The 20,613-nt window shown below is 56.4% G+C and overlaps 1 protein-coding gene across 11 annotated transcripts; it reads left to right on the plus strand.

Annotated features, from left to right (window-relative positions):
* Nucleotides 1–230: 230 nt before the first annotated feature.
* KCTD15 (potassium channel tetramerization domain containing 15) lies at nucleotides 231–20,243 on the plus strand. Of its 11 annotated transcripts, XM_054465286.2 has the most exons (8): nucleotides 1,342–1,491; nucleotides 3,150–3,245; nucleotides 4,067–4,183; nucleotides 4,893–4,985; nucleotides 5,612–5,787; nucleotides 11,384–11,528; nucleotides 15,723–16,028; nucleotides 17,271–20,243. In XM_054465286.2, exons 4-8 carry the CDS (start codon nucleotides 4,920–4,922, stop codon nucleotides 17,427–17,429), a joined length of 852 nt encoding a protein of 283 aa, XP_054321261.1. In that variant the 5' UTR covers nucleotides 1,342–1,491; nucleotides 3,150–3,245; nucleotides 4,067–4,183; nucleotides 4,893–4,919; the 3' UTR covers nucleotides 17,430–20,243. The 11 variants fall into 11 exon arrangements, with proteins under 11 accessions (XP_063514985.1, XP_063514982.1, XP_054321259.1 ...); XM_063658912.1 differs by lacking the exons at nucleotides 1,342–1,491; nucleotides 4,067–4,183 and adding an exon at nucleotides 373–1,021; XM_054465284.2 differs by lacking the exons at nucleotides 1,342–1,491; nucleotides 4,067–4,183 and adding an exon at nucleotides 757–1,021 and having other exon boundaries at nucleotides 3,147–3,245.
* Nucleotides 20,244–20,613: the final 370 nt, after the last annotated feature.

Here is a 20,613-nt window from a genome sequence, read left to right on the forward strand (position 1 = left end):
CAGGCGCCGTTCCGGTCCGTGCGCACCCGCCCCGCGGTCCCAGCCGGTCTCCGGCCCGGGCGTCCCGGGAGCCAGGCGGGGGCGCAGTGCCGGCCAGTCGCACGCTCCGTTTCCTAGGAGCGGGGAAATGGTCGCCGAGGAGAAGGAGGAGGCACGGGCGGGGCGCAAAGGAAACAGGAGGAAGAGGAAGGGGAGGAGGAGTGGGAGTGGGAGAAGAGGAGGAAGGGGCGGCCGAAGCGGAGAACTGGGAGGGGCGCCCGGGGCGCGGACCTCGGCCGCGGGGAGTCTTGGCTGCCGCCGTCTCCATCGCGCCGCGCGCGTAAAGGAAATGGCGCGTCTGGCCGCGAGCGGTCGGCCCGGTGCCCCCGCGCGTCCCCCGCGGCGGCCGACCGCGTGTCCGCAGACGTCACGGGAGACGGGCAGCGGGGCAGGGACCCTGGGAGGGCGGCCAGGGAGCGGGGGAGGGGCGGCCTGGCCCCCGGCTCCGCTCCAGCCCCGACCGACTCGCAGCCCAGTTTTTTCCCAAGTCCCGCCCCCAGCCCCGGGCGCCGCGGCGGCGGCTGCTCTCCTCTTTGTAACCGAGGAGTCAAAAAATGTGAGAAACGTGCCCTGTGTTACTTATTTGGGAGCCGAAAATTTATGCCCAGCTGAAAGCGCCCGGGGAAATATTACATCAGATGAAATGACAATGATTAAAATCAGCCTCTTCCCCGCCCCCTCCCCGAGCCCGGAGGAGGCCCGGGCGCCGCGTGGCTGGCCGGCCGGCGGGGGGCGGGGGGCTGGGCCGCGGAGGGCGCTGGGGCCTGGGCGCACCGCTCCCTGGAGGGTCCTGGCCGCGGCCCCGGCGGGAAGGCGCGAGCTCCGGGAGAGGCGGGTGGGGATCGCCCGGCGAAAGGAGGGGAAACGGCGCGTTTTTGTCGCCAGGCGCGGGCGCGCGGAGCTAATTGCGACTCTAATCCTCTGCCCCGCGGCGCAGCCGAGCCCCGAGCCAGGAGTCGCCGCGCGCGCCCGTTCGCGCTGGGTAATTTGGGGCCGGATCGCTGCCCTTTGAGTCTGGGCTGGGCCGCGGCGAGGCGCAGGCTAGGGGCTGGAGTGGGGGGCTGGTTTTCTCTCCAGCAAACGAGGGAGGCCGCCGGAGAGAAAGGAGGGAGGAGAAGAGGTGGGAGCGGCGGGAGGGCAGACGGAGAGCGGCGCGAAGAGGAGGCGGCGGCGGCGGCGGAGGCGGCGGCCGCGAAGAGGGGAGGAGGCGAGGGGAGGGTGGGGAGGGGAGGCCCCGGCGCGCCGCGCCGCGAGGGGCCGCGCGAAGCGGGGGCCGGGGCGGGAGGGGTGGGTGGGGGGAGGGTTGGGGGCGAGAGAGAAAGTAACTCCAGGACGAGACCGGAGCGACCCGCGCAGCGAGCATAGGCGGCGAAGCTGCGCCCGGCGCCCGAGACCGGCGGCTGCGGGGGGCGGGGGCTGCGCCCAAGCCCGATCTGCCGCTCCGGCTCCGAGGTAAGCCCAGCGCAGGCGGCCACCGCTCAGCGCCGCGCACCCCTGCCCCGAAGTGGCTGCGATACCGAGAAAGTCGCCCGGCCGGGGTCCGGACCTGGGCGGGGGCGGCCGCTTTGTCCCTCTGCTGGGCGGCGGGGGCTGGCGGCACGGGGGCACCCAGCACAAAGGCCTGGTGCGAGAGCGGGGTTGCCCACGTGGGCTGGTCCTGGCCGCGGGTGGACCCTCCCCACGCGGGCGGGCTCGGAGCTTCCTGCCGTGCGGTGTGTGTGTGTGTGCGCGCGCGCGCGCGCGTGTGCAGGTCCCCGCACTCTGGCCCCTGTTCTGGGCCGAGCGCCCTGCAGAGCTGGCGAGTTTCCGGGGTCAGAAACGGGCTAACGCAACTGGGGCTTCGGGGTGCACAAGGCCCGGCTTGGCGCCCAAAATCAGAGAAAGAAAGTGTCCAGTGGGACAGATGTGCGTTCTCTGACGCCCACCCCGAGTCCGAAACCTGGCAGGAGGGGCTGTCGCGCTGGTGGTGGTCCCGGGCGCGCAGGGTATGGGGCTGGGAGAGGGGCCGCGATGAGACGGGATAGCCGCCTGCAGATCCGGTTCCCCGCTGCCCGCCCGCACCCCCTGACCTGGACGCGCGCACCGGGCACACGCTCGTAAACACACCCGGGGGCGGACCCCCGCCGCTGCAGCGCCTTTCTGTCTTCCGGCGGCCCCCACCCCCGACTGCAGAAAGATAAGCTTCAAGTTTTCGCTCCGTATCTCAAATGTACATGAAGGAATTTAACTGCACAAGTGAATAACAGCATTAGTTTCAATTAATTTTTTTAAATCCCGGCAACAATAAACTTTGAGAACAAAAGCGCTTTTACGTCTTTAATTAGGCGAGCTTCCCATCTGTGGTCTCCAAGTGTCTGCCTCTTGATTTAACTTTGTCCCCGCCCCGCCTCCGCGACAACCTCTCCCAGCCCAGCCCGGCGCTTCGGGTGCCGCGGCCACCCTGCCCCGCGGCGCCTCCAGCCTTGGCCCAGCCGTCTCCCGTCGCCCCTAAGTTTACACCGGCCGGCTGGCTCCGCGGCGGAGGCGGAGCGGGGGTGTGGGGAGGCTGGCTCGCACCAGGTGGCCCGCCTGCCTCTCCGGGGCCACCCCTGGGACAATTGTGCAGGCCCCCAGGACTTTCGCCCCAGGCCAGCGCCCTGAGTGCGGAGCCGAAGGGAGCTCGAGAGGCGCCTTCTGTTTACCTTTTATGGTTAAAATAACAGCTTAGCAAAGAAGCGACTTCACGAAGAAGCGATTTAGTGAAATCGTCTCAAGCTGCCGCCGCTCAGCCAGTTTAATCACCCCCAGAGAGCCGAACAACTGCGAGCGCAATGGGACACAAAATCATTTTGTGTGTAAATGAGCGTGGCATTCTGCTCACTTCTCTCTGATCAGGCGGGCGGGGCTCGGCGGCGGGCGGGCAGGGACCCGGGTCTCCCGCCGCAGCTGGAGAAGCGGGTCACTACCGGGCCAGTTTGGAAACCTGTGGGCCCTCCCGACCGCTATCGCTGAGGCCACTGCAACAGGCGGGCCAGGGCGCACTGGGGCTGGGTGGTGGGTTTGATGCTGGTGCTGGTGGAATGAACTTGTATCTGTCACTGCACCCACTTTTGTGCTTTTGACTTAAGCAGTGGTCTCGGAAAGAGGGTCGTGGTCCCGCACGGATGCGCTTGTTGGGGGAAACCTTGGAGATTCACGGCAAGGCGTAAAGCCTGGGGCTTCCAGCGGTAAGTTTCTGGTTTGCCATGAACATCAGGTTGTGCTTGGGAGGGAAAAGGGGCTAAGAACAGGGTGGAGCGGCTTCTGTGATAGAGGCTTGGTGTTCATGTCACTTTGGAATAGTGTCCTGGTATTGGGGAAAACATCTTGCAGTCCGCTTTGATAGAATTTCAGCCAGAATTCCTTCCTGTTCCGTTTATCCTCAGCGCGTCTTCCCTTCTGACTCCTCCCCCAGCAGAGCCTCCTAGGGCAGGATAATCCATTCCTGAGGTCTGTTTTGGTTCTCAACTCCTTGAGCTAAGTGACCTGGTTTTGTTTTTTTAAGCTTCTAGAACTCAAGAATGCCAAAAGCAGTGGATTCTGAGTGCACAGGCCCCAGTGAGGGTATATATTAAACATCACTGTCTGCCCATTGCAACCTCCCACCCTAGTTTTATGTCAGGAAACTTGCCCGGGCACTCAGGGAGAGCAATGTTGCTTACATTTGCAGGATTTGATTCTCGTTGTATTAAAATTGGATATTGAATTTCAAGGCACAAATTTTGATCCCAGAGTTTTAATGGGAAAAAGCAATCCCATGGGTCCCAAGAATTTCAAGTGGTTTCTCTCTTAAAGGTTAAACCTTCGAGAGATGTCTAGGGTAGGTTTGTGGAAGCCAGTGTCTGTGGATGTGTGAAGGGGGTGACTATTCACGTGCAAATCTCCTTCCTCCCTTTTGAGACAGCTGTAAATCAGTGAACGGGGCTGCAGAATTCTGCCCCTCCTGCATAGGGCCTGCAAAGCGCCCCTGGGTGTGGCTTCCAGGGACTGAGGGACAATCTTATTTCAGGTGACTACGGCAGAGAGGAGAGTTACTGAGTGCCTCTGGGGAGGAGCAGTAGAAAGGGTCCATTGGCTGATCTGCTTGCTCTCTGCTTCCTCCTGGCCATCTCCTGATGCCTCGGGGGTATGTGATCCTGAGGGGTCTGGAATGCATTAGGCATAGACAACACCACTCTGGGAGTCTGGGGAGAAACTGTGAGGTACAGACTAGGCAGACAAAGACAGGTTTTCTCTGCTCTTGGGAGCCACAGAGAAGAGGTGGCTTCCCAAGTGACTTGCCCTCATCCATGTGCCTGGACTTCTGCTGAAAGGCTTCCCTGCTTCTGGCCAGATGCAAGCTGTATCTTATCCCCATGGGGATGGTATTAAGAGAGGTCCTAGGTTCCCTGGCCCATGGAGGGTGAGGGGTGTTTTCTGAGCCTTGGTCCACAAGGCTGTTACAAGAGGAGACACGCTTGGTAACATGGCTTGAAACAAAAATACCAAGAAAATCTGATTTGTTCTGAAACATTTTGGGGCAATAATGGTGAGCATATGTTTCAGTGCTGTCATTAGCCGAATTAGGAGACATGGAGCTGCCCAGAAAACACATGTGTGAGTGTGACTGTGTGTGTGTGCACGTGTGTGTGTGTCATCTGCTACAGCCTGGAGGCCTGCTTTGGGGTGTGGAGACAGATAGAGAGATAGTGGTGGTGGAGTCAATCAGGGAAGGCTGCATGGACCTTGCAGGGTCTCAGAGAGCATGCAGAAAGGACGATTCTAAGTGTCTTTGACCCCATGGTAGATGACTATGAGGAATAAGCCTTCTCTGGTTTTGTCGATGCCTCCCGCAGATACTCTGGGCAGGGATGGAAGCCTAGATGCCTCACCGCAAGGAGCGGCCGAGTGGGTCCTCGCTTCACACACACGGCAGCACCGGCACCGCGGTGAGCCTGCAGAGTGGGCTGGGTCCCTGCCGGGGGTTCCCTTTTTCCCTTCTTCCCCAGCGCCTGTTCACTGGCTGTCCTTCCTTGGGGCCATGACACTCAAGGTGGCTGTTGACTGGCTGTAGGATTATGTATTTTTGAAACAAAAACGCTCTTAATTTGATGTGAAATTTACTACATGTATAAAACTCAACGCCTTAGGTGCTGAGGAAGTCACTAATTTAGAGGTGTCTCGTTACTGAGACCAACTTGCAAAAAACCCCTGAATCCCAATTCACAAATTGGTGATTCGTTTGTCAGGGGATATTTCACATCTAACACAAAAGCCCACGACCTTTAATTAGAATTTTGCAGTTTGTTTTATGCCCCTGGAGGCTGACACCTTGAAAAATTTTTTTTTCTTGATTTCTTATTGCTAATAAGCATCTTTCTTTTTCCCTCTGGTACTTTGAAGAAAATGATGCAAATACACTTAATTACAGTGGTGGCCATAATTTGTCAGCTGAATATGTGATCAGGCACCAGCAGAAGTGATCTGATTAGATCTGTGATCACACTCTCAATAAAGGGAGTGCATGGCCGTGTTGTGGAGAAACTCTTGTGTTCCGCTTTGTTTCCATCTCTAGGAGGGAGGAAACATGTCCAGGCTGTCTCTCACCCGGTCGCCTGTGTCTCCCCTGGCTGCCCAGGGCATCCCCCTGCCAGCCCAGCTCACCAAGTCCAATGCACCTGTGCACATCGATGTGGGTGGCCACATGTACACCAGCAGCCTGGCCACGCTCACCAAGTACCCTGACTCCAGGTAAGAGTAAGCCCCTTGAAACATCAGGCATGTGTGGGTCAGGGCAGCATCTGTAATCTGCTGCCTGAGGGGTGGGGTCTCTCCCCCCTGTCACTCCACCCACCAGGGTCTCCAGGGTGCACAAGCTGACACAGCCTGAGGGAGCTAGGGTTGGGGAGTCCAAGTCTGCCTGTTGAAAGCTGCTATGCACAGAGGCTTGTGACCCTGACTTGGCGGCATTGGTAGTGCAAGGTGGAGCTCCTGACCCACCTGCAGGGGACTAAGGCTTATTCAGAGCCAGCCCTGCCTGAGCCTGCTGGCAGCGGGCAGGGGAGTCTCACGTACAGCGTGCTGCAGAGTCTCACGTGCCTTCAAGTCTCATGTGCAGCGGGCTGGGGAGTCTCGCGTACCTTCAAGGTTCCTCTGGAGCAAGACTTAGGCCTGGCCTCTGCAGGGGGTCATTTGTGAGTGATACTGAGTAGGTAAGTCTTGGGGGTATGGGGGTGGGTATTTAATCCTATTTTCTATTCCACCCCTGGGAAATTCACAAGGGGAGGGAGGAGGAGCTGTGGTGAGCTGCAGTGTGCCGTCTTTGTCATTTTCGGTGGCCACTGCTGGGCCCTAGAGGCTAGCAGCAGGCTTCCCTTGGAGCTGGTGTTGCAGTGACTAGCTAGGAATGAACCACATACCTCATCAGTGGATAAAGGGTCTCTGGCCAGGACCCTGGTTGGGGGCTCACAGGCACCCTCCATGCTGCTGAACTTACAGGCTGCCCAGGCCCTTGGGCCTGTGAGAGGTGCGGGGTACTGGGTGCTGCCAACTCTCCTGCTCTTCCCTGCAGGGTGTTTCTCTCCTGGGTGAGGGACCTGCTTTCCCTGTTGGCACGGCAGCAGGGCTGACCCGAGTAGGGTGGGTCTTGAGCAGCTTGCTCAGCCGAGGATGTTTGCTCCTGGCACAGAGAGGCGGTCATCACTCCCCTGGGGCTGCTGAAGGCTGAGCGTGGGAGGGCCAAGGCTGTGGGCATCACCCCTGTGTTATGCATTTAAAATAACAGGAGGAGTTAATTAATCCCCCAGATACTGAGGGATCATCTCTGGGGAGCATACACGGCAGGCTGCATTGTCACTGGTGTGGTTCCTCAGAGCAGGGAGGATGGTAGTACACAGAGGTGGCTTTCCGAGCCTGTTGGGGCTGCAGGGGAGCCCGTGCAGGGGCAGGCGTGGTCCTTTGAGGAGGAAAAACTGGAAATGGGTGCAGTGTCTAGTTCCAAATTCAGAGAGCCAGGGTACAGATGGTGACTGGTGTTCTAGTATCCCAGGTGGACAGAGACTCAGCCTGGGGCCCTGTGGCCTTGGGGCTTGTGGGGTGGGGACAAGAGCCATGGGGCCAGGTCAGCAGTGTTGGCCTGTGTGCTCACTCACAGAGCCCTGTCTAGGATGGGAGATAGATTCTGCTTATTTAATTTCCATTTTGCCTTCTGCGGCATTTCCGAGTTGTTTGAGATAGATCATCCCTTAATCGGTTGACGACGTTTGTGAGTGAAATTCATAAAACCTTTGCCCACAACCCTCTCTGAAGAGTGTTTCCCGAAATCGGAGAGTTGCCTGTCTGGAGTAATCACAGCCCAGGCCCTGGGGGAGGCGGGTGGGAGAGGCTTCTCATTCTGGGCTCTTGGCTGCTGCCTGAGAGCAGGAAGGCAGGGGGCCATCTCCCCCCACCCAGCCCCACTGTGCTGCTCACCCGTTGCTTTGTTCTGCGGTGTGGGATGTGCTCTCATGGGGAGCTAGGGCCCCTGTGGCCCTGTGATCTGGCACTTGGGACCCTCCTGGTGTGCCCAAGGGGTGGCAGTCTATGTTCGTTCTTCCTCAGGGCTGGGGCTCAAGGTGAATCTGTTGTTCTGCCTGGATGGCCTCTGGCTGCCGTGGGGGCACTCTGCAGGCCTGAGGCTTTGGACTAGAGGCCAGGGATGGCTGACCTGTAGGACAATCAGGGGACAGGGCCAGGGGGACCTGAGAAGTGGGTCAGGCAGCTGTGCTGGCAAGAGCCCCTCAGATCTCTCTTGTCCTTCTTGTAGTGGATTATTATAATATAAGCAGTTTTCCACCAATTCTGGAAAAAATCAATCTCACCTAGTGTCACTGATCTAGGAGACACCTGGAGATGGAGGACTAAGAGTGCTAAGGTCCTCAGGGGGTTTCTGGATGGTGGAGATGACCTGTCCTAGGCAGCATTGTAAAAGCTGGGACCTCCACCCTCGGCTCCCCTGAGAACTCTGCCTGGGCCTCTGGGTCTCGGCGGTTGGGGTGGCCTGGGTGCTGGAGAGTCTTGTGCTGGGTGCCTCCTCTGGTCTGCCTAGGAGCAGTCACTGGTCCTCACCCGAGACAGCCGAGCGCAGCCGGGGCTGGGAGTGGATTCCCTGGGCCGGCCCCCTTGCTGGTGTCCTGCCTGCTTGACCCCCGTTAGCTGCCGCCATCACAGCCACACTCTGACATCCATTCTGACTATGGGAAGCTTCAAATGAAGATGGCCAGGAGCTTCAGAACTCTTAAAACCTGGTGCCTGAAACAGCCAGGAAATTGGAGCCAGAGCTTAAAAAAAAAAAAAGGAAATAAGAAGACGAAGGCCATCCTGATGCTCCCGCTTGTGCACACAGGGCGGGTGGTTGGAGGCATCTTTTCTGCCCCTGAGGGTCCCAGCTGCTGCAGCGTGAACTGGCCACCTAATTCCATGGAGGACTTCGGAAGCCGGCCCCTCAAACCCTGCAACCTCTCTCAGAGGGTGGCCTGGGCCGTTTTCCACAGGGAACATGGAGCCCCTGACAGAGCTGGGAACTCATACCTGCAGGGCGAGAATGGCTGGGGGCTCCTCCATGGTGATTATCCTCACCTTTCCTCAACCTGCTCACGTCCTTGGCAGCCTCAGACGCCGAAGGCATGAAAGGCCTCTGTCCTGGGAGAGGCTGTACAGCTGCCGCTTGATCCAGGAGCCGATACTGAACCATGGAAAGATCTAGAATCAGCCTATCCTGAAATAAGGCAGATGGAAAACCTTCTAAACTTGGACCAATGAGACAACCTAGAACCCATCCAGCCCTGGAATGTGGGTGCATCAGGAGTCTTCTAGACCAACAGGACCAGCTAGAGCCTCAGCCAGACCTGACGTCAGAAGAGTTGGGAACTCAGCCAGGCCTAGAATGCTGCCTGCTTACATGGACTTTGGAGCTCCACTGGGAAGGGTGGGGAGAGTTCCCAGGGAGGCCGAGGGTTTGGATCTGCTGACTCACCTTGGATGTAGCTCTTACTTCCCACCGGTGCCACACATGGACCTCAGCCACCTGCCAACCACTGCCTATGGTATCTGGCAGCCTGGGCCAGACCCATCTGTCTCCAGGAATGCTGGGTGGCCCTCACTCTGACATCTGGATGCCCACGCTCTGCTAGGCCAGGTCCTAGGGCCTTTGTAACTGGAGCCAGCTGTGGAACCCACAGCCTTTCCAGCAGGGGCTGTGACCTGCAGTGCCATTGTCAGCAGGCCTAGGGGGCTGACAGGGCTCGTCGGCCTTTGGAGCTCCGAGATGAGTTGTATCTGGGTGGCTGCAGCTCTGGTTCCACAGACTCGGGCTCACAGCAGACTCTGACCTCCCCATGCCCATCCACGAGACAGCCTTGCCCTTTTCTTTCTTTCTTTTAAGCAACAGCGTTTGTCTTTCTCGGCCAGGCTGGAGTACGTGGTATGATCTCGGCTCATTGCAACCTCAAACGCATGGACTCAAGTGATCCTCCCACCTCAGCCTCCCAAGTGGAGTACAAATTCATGCCACCATACCCAGCTAATTTTTAAATTTTTTGTAGAGATGGGGTCTTGCTGTGTTGCCTAGGCTGGTCTCGAACCTCTGGCCTCAAGCAGTCCTCCACCTTAGCTTCCCAAAGTGCTGGGATTACAGGTGTGAGCCACGGTGCCCAGCTAAACCGTGCCCTTTATACTACCCTGCTAGGACAGAAACCTGCACCATGTTCCCAGAGACTCCATACCCGGGCAGACCATCATGGCTGATGCATTGAGTGTGCCAGGCCATCAGAGCATAGGATGGTGTGGACGGGAGGCCCTGAGGGCAGACTTGGGGGCTCTGACCCCCTCAGCTCCTGCCCAGCTAGTGTGTCCTGGGTGCAAGTGGCAGTGGGGCAGGGCCCTGGAGGCGGCTGACTTGGAGTGGACAGAGGAGTGGGCTGCTGTTGGAACAGGGGGCATCCCTGCAGGGGTCCCTGCTGGTGCAGGCAGAGAGTGAGGGGCTTAGGCTCCAGCTTGTGTGCAGGCTGGGCTGGGAAGCCTAGGTCCCAAGTTGGAGCTACTGTTCTCCCAGCTGTGCAGAGAAGCTGCCACCTTGGTAGGGTCCTGCTGGGCAGGAGTGTGGCCCTGCCTGCTGAAGGATGTGGTGGTGCTGCCTTTGGGGAAATGATGCCAACTTCCCTCTTGTTCCCAAACCAAGCCCTTGGCTACTCCCACCCCTCTTTAGGGTTCCTAGTTATCCATAGCTTGACCTGGGGTCTGCCAGGGCAGTTGCCAAACCAGAGCCAGCCACCCTGGGTACTGGGGAGGTGGTATCAGCCCTGGCTCTGAGGCCTGGCTCCTTCTCCCCAGAGTGGACAGGGACAGGCATCAGGGGCTCCCCAAGACCCTTCTCCTGGTCTTGCATTTGTTAGAACCATTGCCCTTCAGAGGACAGGGTACCGGGGCACCTGCCTTCTCTCCAATCCCCATCCGCCACTACTAGGTGTGGTGTGCATACGCTCTGGCATATGTGTACATATGTATGCACTGTGGCGCATGTGTGTGCACGGTTTCTGTGTGCGTACACACTGGCGTGTGTGTATGCCTATGTTGTGGCATGTGTGCAAGGGCCCTGTTGCATGTGCGTGCTGTGGCACACTTGCCATTCCTCCTGTCTGCCTCTGTTTCTCCCCGTGGGCTCCCTGAGTGAGCGGCAGTGGGAGATTTGTGCTGTCATGTCTCTGGGTGCCTGGTGTTGACAGGTGTGTGTCCTTTCCTGGATGTGTCTGGGTCTGCGTGATATGTGTGTGTTGGGAAGGAAGGGACCGTGTGACCCTGTGCCTGTTGCACAGGCCTGTTGTCTCACACTCGTTTACATGGGTTGGGTGGGGAGGATGTATGTCCTGGCTGGTTTACTGGGTGTGTGGCTGTTGGCCGGGGTGTTGGATGGTTCATGTGCATTTTCTGGGTGGGTCTGTCTGGCAAGGGTGTGTGCACCAGGCCTGTGACCAGCTGGTTTGTGTGTAGGGGGTAAGGTGCCTGTGTCTTGCTATAGCTTTCCAGGCCTGTAACATAACATGTGTTGGCAGGCTGGTGTGTACAGCTGGGTGTGTCCCTCTCTGGCTGTGACTTGCGGGTGTAGGCAGGATGTGTGGTGTGTCCTGTTAACTGTAGCCTGGCTGCCCCAGGTGTGTGCAGATGTTGTCAGGCCTGGAACAGTTCCAGTCACCCATGTCAGGTCCCTCGCCCCTCCAGCCGTGTGGGCCCTAAGGAGTGGGGTCGGGGTGTGGGAAGACAGGCAGACTTGTCCCCATCCCTTCAGACATCCCACCTCGCCTGTCTCTCCCAGGATAAGCCGCCTCTTCAATGGCACTGAACCCATCGTCCTGGACAGTTTGAAGCAACATTATTTCATTGACCGGGATGGGGAGATTTTCCGCTACGTCCTGAGCTTCCTGCGGACGTCCAAGCTGCTGCTTCCGGATGACTTTAAGGTAAGTCCATGGCTGGTGGCCCCCCTGCACTGCCTGTGTGATGGCATTACACGGGGGACGCTGTGACTTAATAAATGGACCCCTGGTTGTCATGGTAACCATAAAAAGTTAAACGATGAAGCCGAGGGCTAAATCAGTTTTTCTAAACTAATTTTGTTTTCTCACATTTTTAGCTTATTTATCAGGGTATATAACAACAATTAAGCTGCAGAACGTACCCCAGCTGAACATTTGTCATGTTTAAGGATGGGCGCGTGCCAGGGTTATAGCAGTTAGAGGTTCATAAATCTGTTGCATCCGCTGAGGGCAGTGGCTGATGCCTGTAATCCCAGCACTTTGGGAGGCCAAGGTGGGTGGATCACTTGAGGTCAGGAGTCCGAGACCAACTTGGCCAACTTGATGAAACCCCATCTCTACTAAAAATACAAAAATTAGGCCTGGCGCGGTGGCTCACGCCTGTAATCCCAGCACTTTGGGAGGCTGAGGCGGGTGGATCACGAGGTCAGGAGTTTGAGACCAGCCTGGCCAAGATGGTGAAACACCGTCTCTGCTAAAAATAGAAAAATTAGCCAGGTGTGGTGGCAGGCCTGTAATCCTCAGCTACTCGGGAGGCTGAGACAGGAGAATCACTTGCACCCAGGAGGCAGAGGTTACAGTGGGCCGAGATTGTGCCACCGCACTCTAGCCTGGGTGACAGAGCAAGACTCCATCTCAAAAAAGAGAAAGAAAAGGACGGCTGTAATTAGACTTCAAAAAATAAAGTGTAAAAAAAATGCAAAAATTAGCCGGGCATGGTGGCGGTTGCTTGTAATACCAGCCACTTGGGAAGCTGAGGCAGCAGAATCTCTTGAACCCGGGAGGTGGAGGCGGAGGTTGCAGTGAGCCGAGATCACATCACTGCACTCCAGCCTGGATGACAGAGCAAGACTCTCTCTCTCAAAAAAAAAAAAATCTGTTCTGTGTTGGGCAATTTGCAGGGAGAAAAGCCCTGATGACCGAACAGATACCCTTTAAACAAAAGGTTAACCCCCAGGTCTCAGGGTGAGCCCGTCAGGGCAGGTGACCTGGTTCCCTGGGTCATGCCTCAGTGCTGAGTCCCTCCCACATGTCAGGGACTCTGGGAGGAAGGAAACTCAGGCCTGGGGTACACTGGCATGTATTAATACTAGCAAATGTCTGTCCTTCCTTCCTTCATTCCTTCCTCTATCCAGAGGACCAGTAGCCCTGGGGCCTTGTTTTTCATCCAACTCAGTTGCTGGGTGCCAGCCACTGAATTCAGGCTGAAAACAGTGAAACACACACACTAGGACCTGCCACACAACACTGAACAGTCTAGTGGGCAGACAGATACTGAACTGGAAGTCCATGTGACCTGGGCTGGGCGAGTTTGAAAGAAATGATGTTCATCTGAGTGGTGAAGGCAGAACGGGGCCAAACAGGTGTGAGGGCCTTGGTGCAGGGGGTGGGGGCGGCAGATGGCTTGATGCATTCCAGAACTGGAAAGAAGGTGTCAAGCCTGGAGCTTTATGGACTGGGAGGGGAAGGTCAGGAAAGGAGGCTGCTGTTTGATGTCAGGACCTTGGCGGGTGGCCCAGTGCCTGGCATTTAACTCTGAATGCAGTGGAAGGGGTGTTTGCAGGGGAAGGGCAGTCAGATCTGCAAATTGGGATGATCTCTCTGGCTGTTGGGTGGGGAAGGAGGGAGGGAGGGGTGGGGGTGGGTGCAGTGAGGCAATTATGAATGAGGCCCCTTCCCCAGGCCAAGGGAGGCTGGGTGGAGGCTTTGGGTGGACCAGGATGGAGATAGAGAAGATGGAGCAAGGTGGCACTTCAGACTTCTGTTTAGTACAGGCACAGTGGCTCACTTGATCATCCCAGCAGTTTGGGAGGCCGAGTGGGGAGTATCCTTTGAGGCCTGGAGTTCAAGACCAGCCTGGGCAACATAGCAAGACCCTGTCTATACAAATTTTTTTTTTTAATTAAAAAAGGCCGGGCGCGGTGGCTCACGCCTGTAATTCTAGCACTTTGGGAGGCCGATTTAGGTGGATCACCTGAGGTCAGGAGTTCGAGACCAGCCTGACCAATATGGTGAAACCCCATCTCTACTAAAAATACAAAAATGAGCCGGGCATGGTGGTGTGCACCTGTAGTCCCAGCTACTTGGGAGACTGAGACAGGGGAGTTGCTTGAACCCAGGAGGCGGAGGTTGCAGCGAGCTGAGATCGCACCACTGCACTCCAGCCTGGGCGACAGCGAGATTTCATAAGTAAGTAAGTAAATAAGTAAACAAATAAATAAGCAAGCAAGCAAGCAGCAAAAGCACATGGTTGTGATAGTGTAAAGGGCCTCTTGCAGGTGCCCCAGGGCTTGTGACTTGAATTCTGAGTTGGTAAGTCGAGGCCCTGGGTGGACCAGGCTGTGGGAGTGGGGTTTCTGCCCCTGCATGGGAGAGCTGGTGGGGCATCAGATGGAGAAATTCTGGGCCATGACAAAAGATGGGGTTGTCTGGCATGCAGTTGTCATTTAAAATCTCAGGCGAATGGCCAGGAGAGGTAGCTCACACCTGTAATCCCAGTGCTTTGGGAGGCCAAGGCAGGAGGATCATTTGATCCCAGGAATTCCAGACCAGCCTGGACCCTGTTATTGTTATTATTATTATTATTATTATCCTGGCATTATGGCTCATGCCTGTAGTCTCAGCTGCTCGGGAGGCTGAATCAGGAGGATCCCTTGAGCCTGGGAGTTCAAGGCTGCAGTGAGATATGATCACATCACCGCACTCCAGTCTGGGCTACAGAATGAGACCCTGTCTAAAAAAAATAAAATAAAAATCTCAGGAGCAAGTGGGAGTGGAGAGAGCAGAGGCCCAGGATAGAGCCCTGAGGAGCCCTTGCATGGGGCAGGAGAGGCAGGATGGGCCACTGACTGATGACAGGCCCAGAGGTCAGGGTTAGAATCTAGGCCTCCCTCCAGGCGGTTCCAAAAGCCAGGACCAGCAGGTGGAAGGGACTTAGGGCCTGTAGGTCAGGGGGCTGGGCTTCCTTGCCTCTTCCTCAGGCGTGAGTCATGGGACCTATGGGACCTTGGCCACTGCCAGGGGATTGGGTGTGTGTGAGCATGTATGGTGTGCGTATGTGGCCCAAGGCCTGGGGCCACTATCAGCGCCTGAGGGACAGTCTGTGCGAGCCTGCTCAGCCCAGAAGAGGGCTGCCTGGCAGGGGGTGGGCTTCCCCTCCCTGGACACTTTATCACACTCTGCCTGTTTGGGCAGGGGCTGGGCCAGGCACTTGGCACATTTTGCATCCTTTGATCCTCACTTTCATTCTCTGAGCTGGTTGTTTATGTCCATTTTATACATAAGGGAACTGAGGCCGGGCGCAGTGGCTCACGCCTTGGGAGGCCGCGGCAGGTGGATCACATGAGGGCAGGAGTTCAAGACCAGCCTGGCCAACATGGCAAAACCCTGTCTCTACTAAAAATATAAAAGTTAGCCGGGTGTGGTGGCAGGCACCTGTAGTCCCAGCTACTCGGGAGGCTGAGGCACGTTAATTGTGGAGTTTGCTGTAAGCCAAAATCGAGCCACTGCACTCTAGCCTGGGTGACAGAGAGAGTCCGTCTCAAAAAAAAAAAAAAAAAACAAAAAACTGAGACGCTCAGTTAGTGAGGTATAGAGGTTTAGAGGTCTCAGGGCAGGTTGATGATGAAGCTGAAAATCTGACCCAGGCAGGCCTGGCTGGAGAAGAACTTTTTTTGCTTCCGGGTAGGCTGTGAGCTCCTCCAGGATCGGCACAGGCCCAGCTGCTCTGTGCCCAGCATGATCTCTTCTCTCGGTGGGATTCTAAGGCAGCAGCAGGTCCCCAGGCATAGGCACAGCCTCGTTCTTTAGTGGAGCTTCCGGGTCTTTCCATGGGGAGGCTTCACTGCCCAGTGCCTGGGGCCAGATGGAAGGGCTCAGGGGGGCTGGCACAGGTGCACATCATCGGCTGCCCTTGGGACAAGGCTAGGTTCTTTATACTTGCAAACCACTCAGTTGCCCCATCTGTACAATGGGTGCAACCGGCCCAGTCCACACAATGCCCTGGGAGTCGCAGTTCCTGCAGAATTGGCTGGAACCGGCAGGCCGCCTCCCCTCTCCCCCTTCCCCCACCGCCCCTACCCCGACACCTACATCAACACCTTGTGCGCCTGTCCCCAGGACTTCAGCCTGCTGTACGAGGAGGCACGCTACTATCAGCTCCAGCCCATGGTGCGTGAGCTGGAGCGCTGGCAGCAGGAGCAGGAGCAGCGGCGCCGCAGCCGGGCCTGTGACTGCCTGGTGGTACGCGTCACGCCCGACTTGGGCGAGCGGATCGCACTCAGCGGCGAGAAGGCCCTCATCGAGGAGGTCTTCCCCGAGACCGGAGACGTCATGTGCAACTCCGTCAACGCCGGCTGGAACCAGGACCCCACGCACGTCATCCGCTTCCCGCTCAACGGCTACTGCCGGCTCAACTCGGTACAGGTGAGGGCTGCGCGCTGCCCCCTCCCCGCTGCACCCCCGGCGTCCGCGGAGCCCTCCAGGGGCAGAGTGAGCTGGAGGGAGGCGCGATCCCTGAAATGGTGAAGCCCTCCGTGCCATCCTACAAAAAAGGCAACAATGTGTCGATGCATAATTTATGTCCCTCTCATAATTAAATGATGGCGCCTGGGGGATGGGCTTAAAAAAATCGATCTGTACTTTTTTTTTTTTTTTTCCAAAAGGATGTTCTATAAAAATGGCCCAGAGTATTTTCAACAAAGCGTGCTTCATTTGACACCCAGAGTCTGACTTTGGATTCGAATTAAACCCAGGCAACAGGCGAGGCAGGACAGAGGCTGAGTGGAAAGGTGGCCTGGAGCCCCTTCTCTCTCCCTGCTGACCTGGGAGTCGCAGGCACCCACCAGCTGCGAAGAGAATCCCTGGACCGGCTCTTCCTGGATGGGTCCAAGAATTGGACAGCTCACATGGAGTGAGGGCCTATTTTCCAACAGCTCTTCGCAGACCCAAGAGCTTGGCACATTTCCGGGTTAGGGTGGAATGGGCTTTGCAGGGAAGAGGGCCCCCTGTGCACGCATTCCACAGCCTGTCGGTCAGAACTTGCTAGTTGCAGGAGGCGGGTGTTACACGCAGTCATCAGACCTCACCCTCACAGAGGCACAAACCCACATAGTTGTGGACGCCTGCAGAGACTCACATATTTAGAGGACTTCTCTTTTTTCTCTCCCTCCAGAGCTCCCACGAGCTGATGCACCCCCAGGCTTCAAACCACCTGGAATGCACAGCTCAGGGAAGCCGGTGGATGCCTAGAGGCTGAAGGACAGGGAACTCTCCATTATTGGGGCAGGACTCAGTTAGGGAGGACGCTTGGGGCCATGTGTCTGGAGAGAGGGCGTAGGTTACACCCTACAGAATAAAGAAGGGACCCAGAGGCTCTTTTTGCCTCCCGGAATCAAGGCCCTGAGGGCAGCAGGATGGTCGCTTGGGTGGGGTCGTCCAACTGGGTTTGGTAACCTGAGGGGTCACTGGGCCTGGCAACTTCTGTCCCTCTGGTGGTGGAACCCAGCACGTGGTTCTGTAGGGACCTTTGTCGGTGAGCGAGACTGAGATCGTCACAGGAGAAGGTGCTCTGGCTGGCTGCCCCAGCAGGCACCCACTTGCCTGCCAGGCCAAGCCAGGTGTCCTCTTGCAGCTTGGCCTTGATGACCTCTGTTTCTTCCTGGGCAGGTCCTGGAGCGGCTGTTCCAGAGGGGTTTCAGTGTGGCTGCGTCCTGTGGGGGCGGCGTGGACTCCTCCCAGTTCAGCGAGTATGTGCTTTGCCGGGAGGAGCGGCGGCCGCAGCCCACCCCCACTGCTGTTCGAATCAAGCAGGAACCCCTGGACTAGGCCCTGCTTCAGTGCCCACCTGGGACCCCCCAGGGACCTGGAAACAGTGCTGGGGAGTTCTGCCTGTGTATACTTGGCCGTGGGCATGAGACCGAGGGTGAGGCTGGAGGGTCCAAAGCTGGCCCAGCGAGTGCCAGGGCCCCAGGTGTCATGGCAACAGAACGTAGGATGCTGGAGGCATGCCTGCAGAAGGACTGTTGATGTGACCCAAAGATGCAGCGGTGGGAACTCGGCTGCCAGCTCTCCCAGCCCCTCAGCTTCCCAGCCTGGCGCAGCAGCCTCTGAGGCCCCGGGGCCTGTTGGGGCGGGGTCGGAAGAGCCGTCTGCAGCTACTTCAGAGGAGCTGTTTATCCCTCTCCACGCGGGGCAGACTCTGGCGGGTCTCCTAGCGTCTGAGATGGCTTATTTTTCTACAGTATTTAAAATGGATGCAACCCTAACTGCAAAAGTCAGAGAGGCCGACAAGGACCAACGCTTCTTTATCTGGTGCTCAGTTCTCAGTCGGACGTGCAGCATGGCTGCAGGGTGGACCAGCTGCCTGGCATTCAGGCCCAGATGCCTGCAGGGCTGGGGCTCTCGGGACAGATGCAGGGATGTGTGCTGCAGGGCTGCTGGGAGGAGAGTGGTGGGGGCCTGAGGGCTGAGTGACTCTGTAACCACCTGAGACCTTCACCTTTGCTGCCGTTGGGGGCTCAGGCTGCACTCCCCAGGTCACCTGAGCTCCTGCTGCCCTGGGGCTTCCGGTCCTGTCTGTGGACTGGCACCTGGGCTACTGGAGAATTCTCCTCCCGTTCGGACCAGCCTCAGGGCTGCACCTTACCTCAGGAATGGGCCCCACCATGAAGGGGCCCATCTGTCAGCAGCGTCTTCTAGGTCCCCAGCTCAGGGAGCCATCCCCAGCTCCAGTTTTCTCATGTGAATATGCACAGTTTTAATTAACGTTGTTACGCTAGCCTGCCGATGAGACCCAGACACAGGCAGACCTGGCGCTCTTGACCCCGATTCCAGTGAGGACTGGCCCTGAGGAGTCCTTGCAGACCTGCTGCCTCCCCCAGGACAGGCCCAAAGATGGACCCTCCCCCCCGGCCTTGTGACAGCTCCCCAAGTGTTCTCCAGTGGAGAAACTGCAGAGGACTGGTGGGCGGGGCTCCCCAGCCATCACCATCCTGTGTACAATGGCTGTAGACTTGTATATGGCTCCTTTAATACTGTAAAGATGCTGATGTACAATTGTCGTGCGTTTGTGTGAACACATTGCATTCCCAGTCCATGCCATAAATGATGCTCTCAAGCAAAAGACTGGAGGCTCTGTCCTGTGCAGAAGCAGCAGCCGGACTCCCGCATTCGATGTTGTGCAGGGAGGTTTGGGGGTGGAACGGATTCCTCCCTTGGATCCTTCAGTTCACATCGAGGAATAACCCGCAGCGGTGGTGGGGGAAGGTCAGTGGCTGGGTCCTGAGCTTGGTGTTATTAATTGCATTTGGGTGCCTGTCCCCTCAGGGCAGCACAGATTCTGAATTCTGATTCACAGCCCCTAGCCAGATGGGAACTTGGAAAGAGACAGAAGGCGTCTGGGTGCTTTTGAACCCTGTCTCAAATGTTTGGGATTTTCTGTCTCACTGTTCTTTGGTTGGGGATGATGTCCTCTTTAGACCCCCACGTAATGGTATGAGAAGGTGGCAGGCGGTGGCTCAGCCAGCCAGGGGGGACTGAGTCATGCAGCCAGCGTGAGACCTGCAGTTCACCTAAGCACAGAATGAGATCTCAGTATGCCTCTGTGTAAACAGATTCACATAGGCCTCCAATTTCAATGAGACCTTTTGCATTTTTTCTCAAAGCCCTTATGTTCTAACCCATGAGAACCATTTTACCTGCCCCCTAAGGGCCACCAGCTTCGACCTGCCTCAGGGGATGGCAGCACAGACCAGCCGCTCCCTGTCCAAGGCCGCAGAGCAGACGCCATCCCACTGTACAATCGAATTTGCTGGACAAACTTGGTAGGTTTCTCTGCTTAGCAACGAGCCTATAGTTGGCACATCTGCGTTTTGGCATCTGAGGCTCCCATCTGAGTGGAGGAGAAAGTGTTGTGTTTATTAGCAAGGAAGTCTTGTGAAAACAGCTCGCTGCTGTGTGTGTTTATGGATCTTTCTGATATAACAGCCAGCATGGTTACCGAGTGGTAGAGATTCTCGAACATTCTCAAACTCTCTTTTTGGGTAAATCATTGTGCTAAAAATAAAATTTATTAATAAAGAAGGGGAAAAAGGAGTAACTCTACTTGACTAAATGTTACTCTAATTTATTTATTTCTTTACTAATTAAGTAAAACCAGGAAGTACGATTTTACATCAACCAGAGAATTTCTGAATTTATAGGGAAACACTATGTTCCCATAATGATGCTATAATTCTAATATATCTAGTCCCCATAAACAGTAAGTACAAATTATCATTCCTTTAAAGCATTTTTACACTTCCTGGAATGAGTATATTATAAGCAATCTTTTGTCAAATGCCAGCAGTATAAATGTTACTTCTGCTCTTTGTAAACCTCAAAACTCATTATTCTTGATTATAAGCAACTGGACAGAACCATGCCAAAGCTTCCCAGTTTCCCGCCAAACCCCTGCCAGTGAGTGCAGAGAACTCGCAAAGCCACAGCAGGCGGCCTCAGCCACCGTCCCGCTCACAGGGGGCCCAATGCCAGGTCACAACACTAAGAATATCTTTCAAAAAATGTGTCTTTTTTTTTTTTTTTTTTTAAAGCTACTGCTTGACTGTTCCTTAGAATAAATAAAGGATATTTTATAAATTACAGCTCTAGCCCTTGGTTTGTAATTCACGGAAGCAGCCACAATCAGGTACTCCAGCATTGGTCCTCGGGAACCACCACTCCCCACACTTGGGACCTGGTGTGGCTACTGAGTAGGACCTTAACATCCCAAGTCCCAAATCCCAAAGCTTCCTGATTTGAGGACCGACCAGAGAGCAGCAGCATTGTCTCTAGGCGCTCAGTGCACATGCTGTTGGCAGATCTGGGGGGAAGGTGGTACAGGCATGGCCTCCCTTTACCTCTCCAGACCCCCAAGCCTGCACTCAAGTGTTCAGGCTGTGATGAGCATGTTGCACTATGTTGGTATTGCATACGTATATATCTGTGAAGCAAACCACTAACATTTAAAAGA

This window comes from Pongo pygmaeus, chromosome 20 (assembly GCF_028885625.2).
Source record: "Pongo pygmaeus isolate AG05252 chromosome 20, NHGRI_mPonPyg2-v2.0_pri, whole genome shotgun sequence".
NCBI lineage: Eukaryota > Metazoa > Chordata > Mammalia > Primates > Hominidae > Pongo > Pongo pygmaeus.

Excerpts from the sequence above, each read along its gene's own strand:
- KCTD15 (XM_063658912.1), top strand. The coding sequence starts at position 4,920 with ATGCCTCACCGCAAGGAGCGGCCGAGTGGGTCCTCGCTTCACACACAC. Across the intron at positions 4,986-5,611 it reads ACGGCAGCACCGGCACCGCG|GAGGGAGGAAACATGTCCAG; the intron begins GTGAGCCTGCAG and ends TTCCATCTCTAG. Across the intron at positions 16,029-17,270 it reads GCCGGCTCAACTCGGTACAG|GTCCTGGAGCGGCTGTTCCA; the intron begins GTGAGGGCTGCG and ends CTTCCTGGGCAG.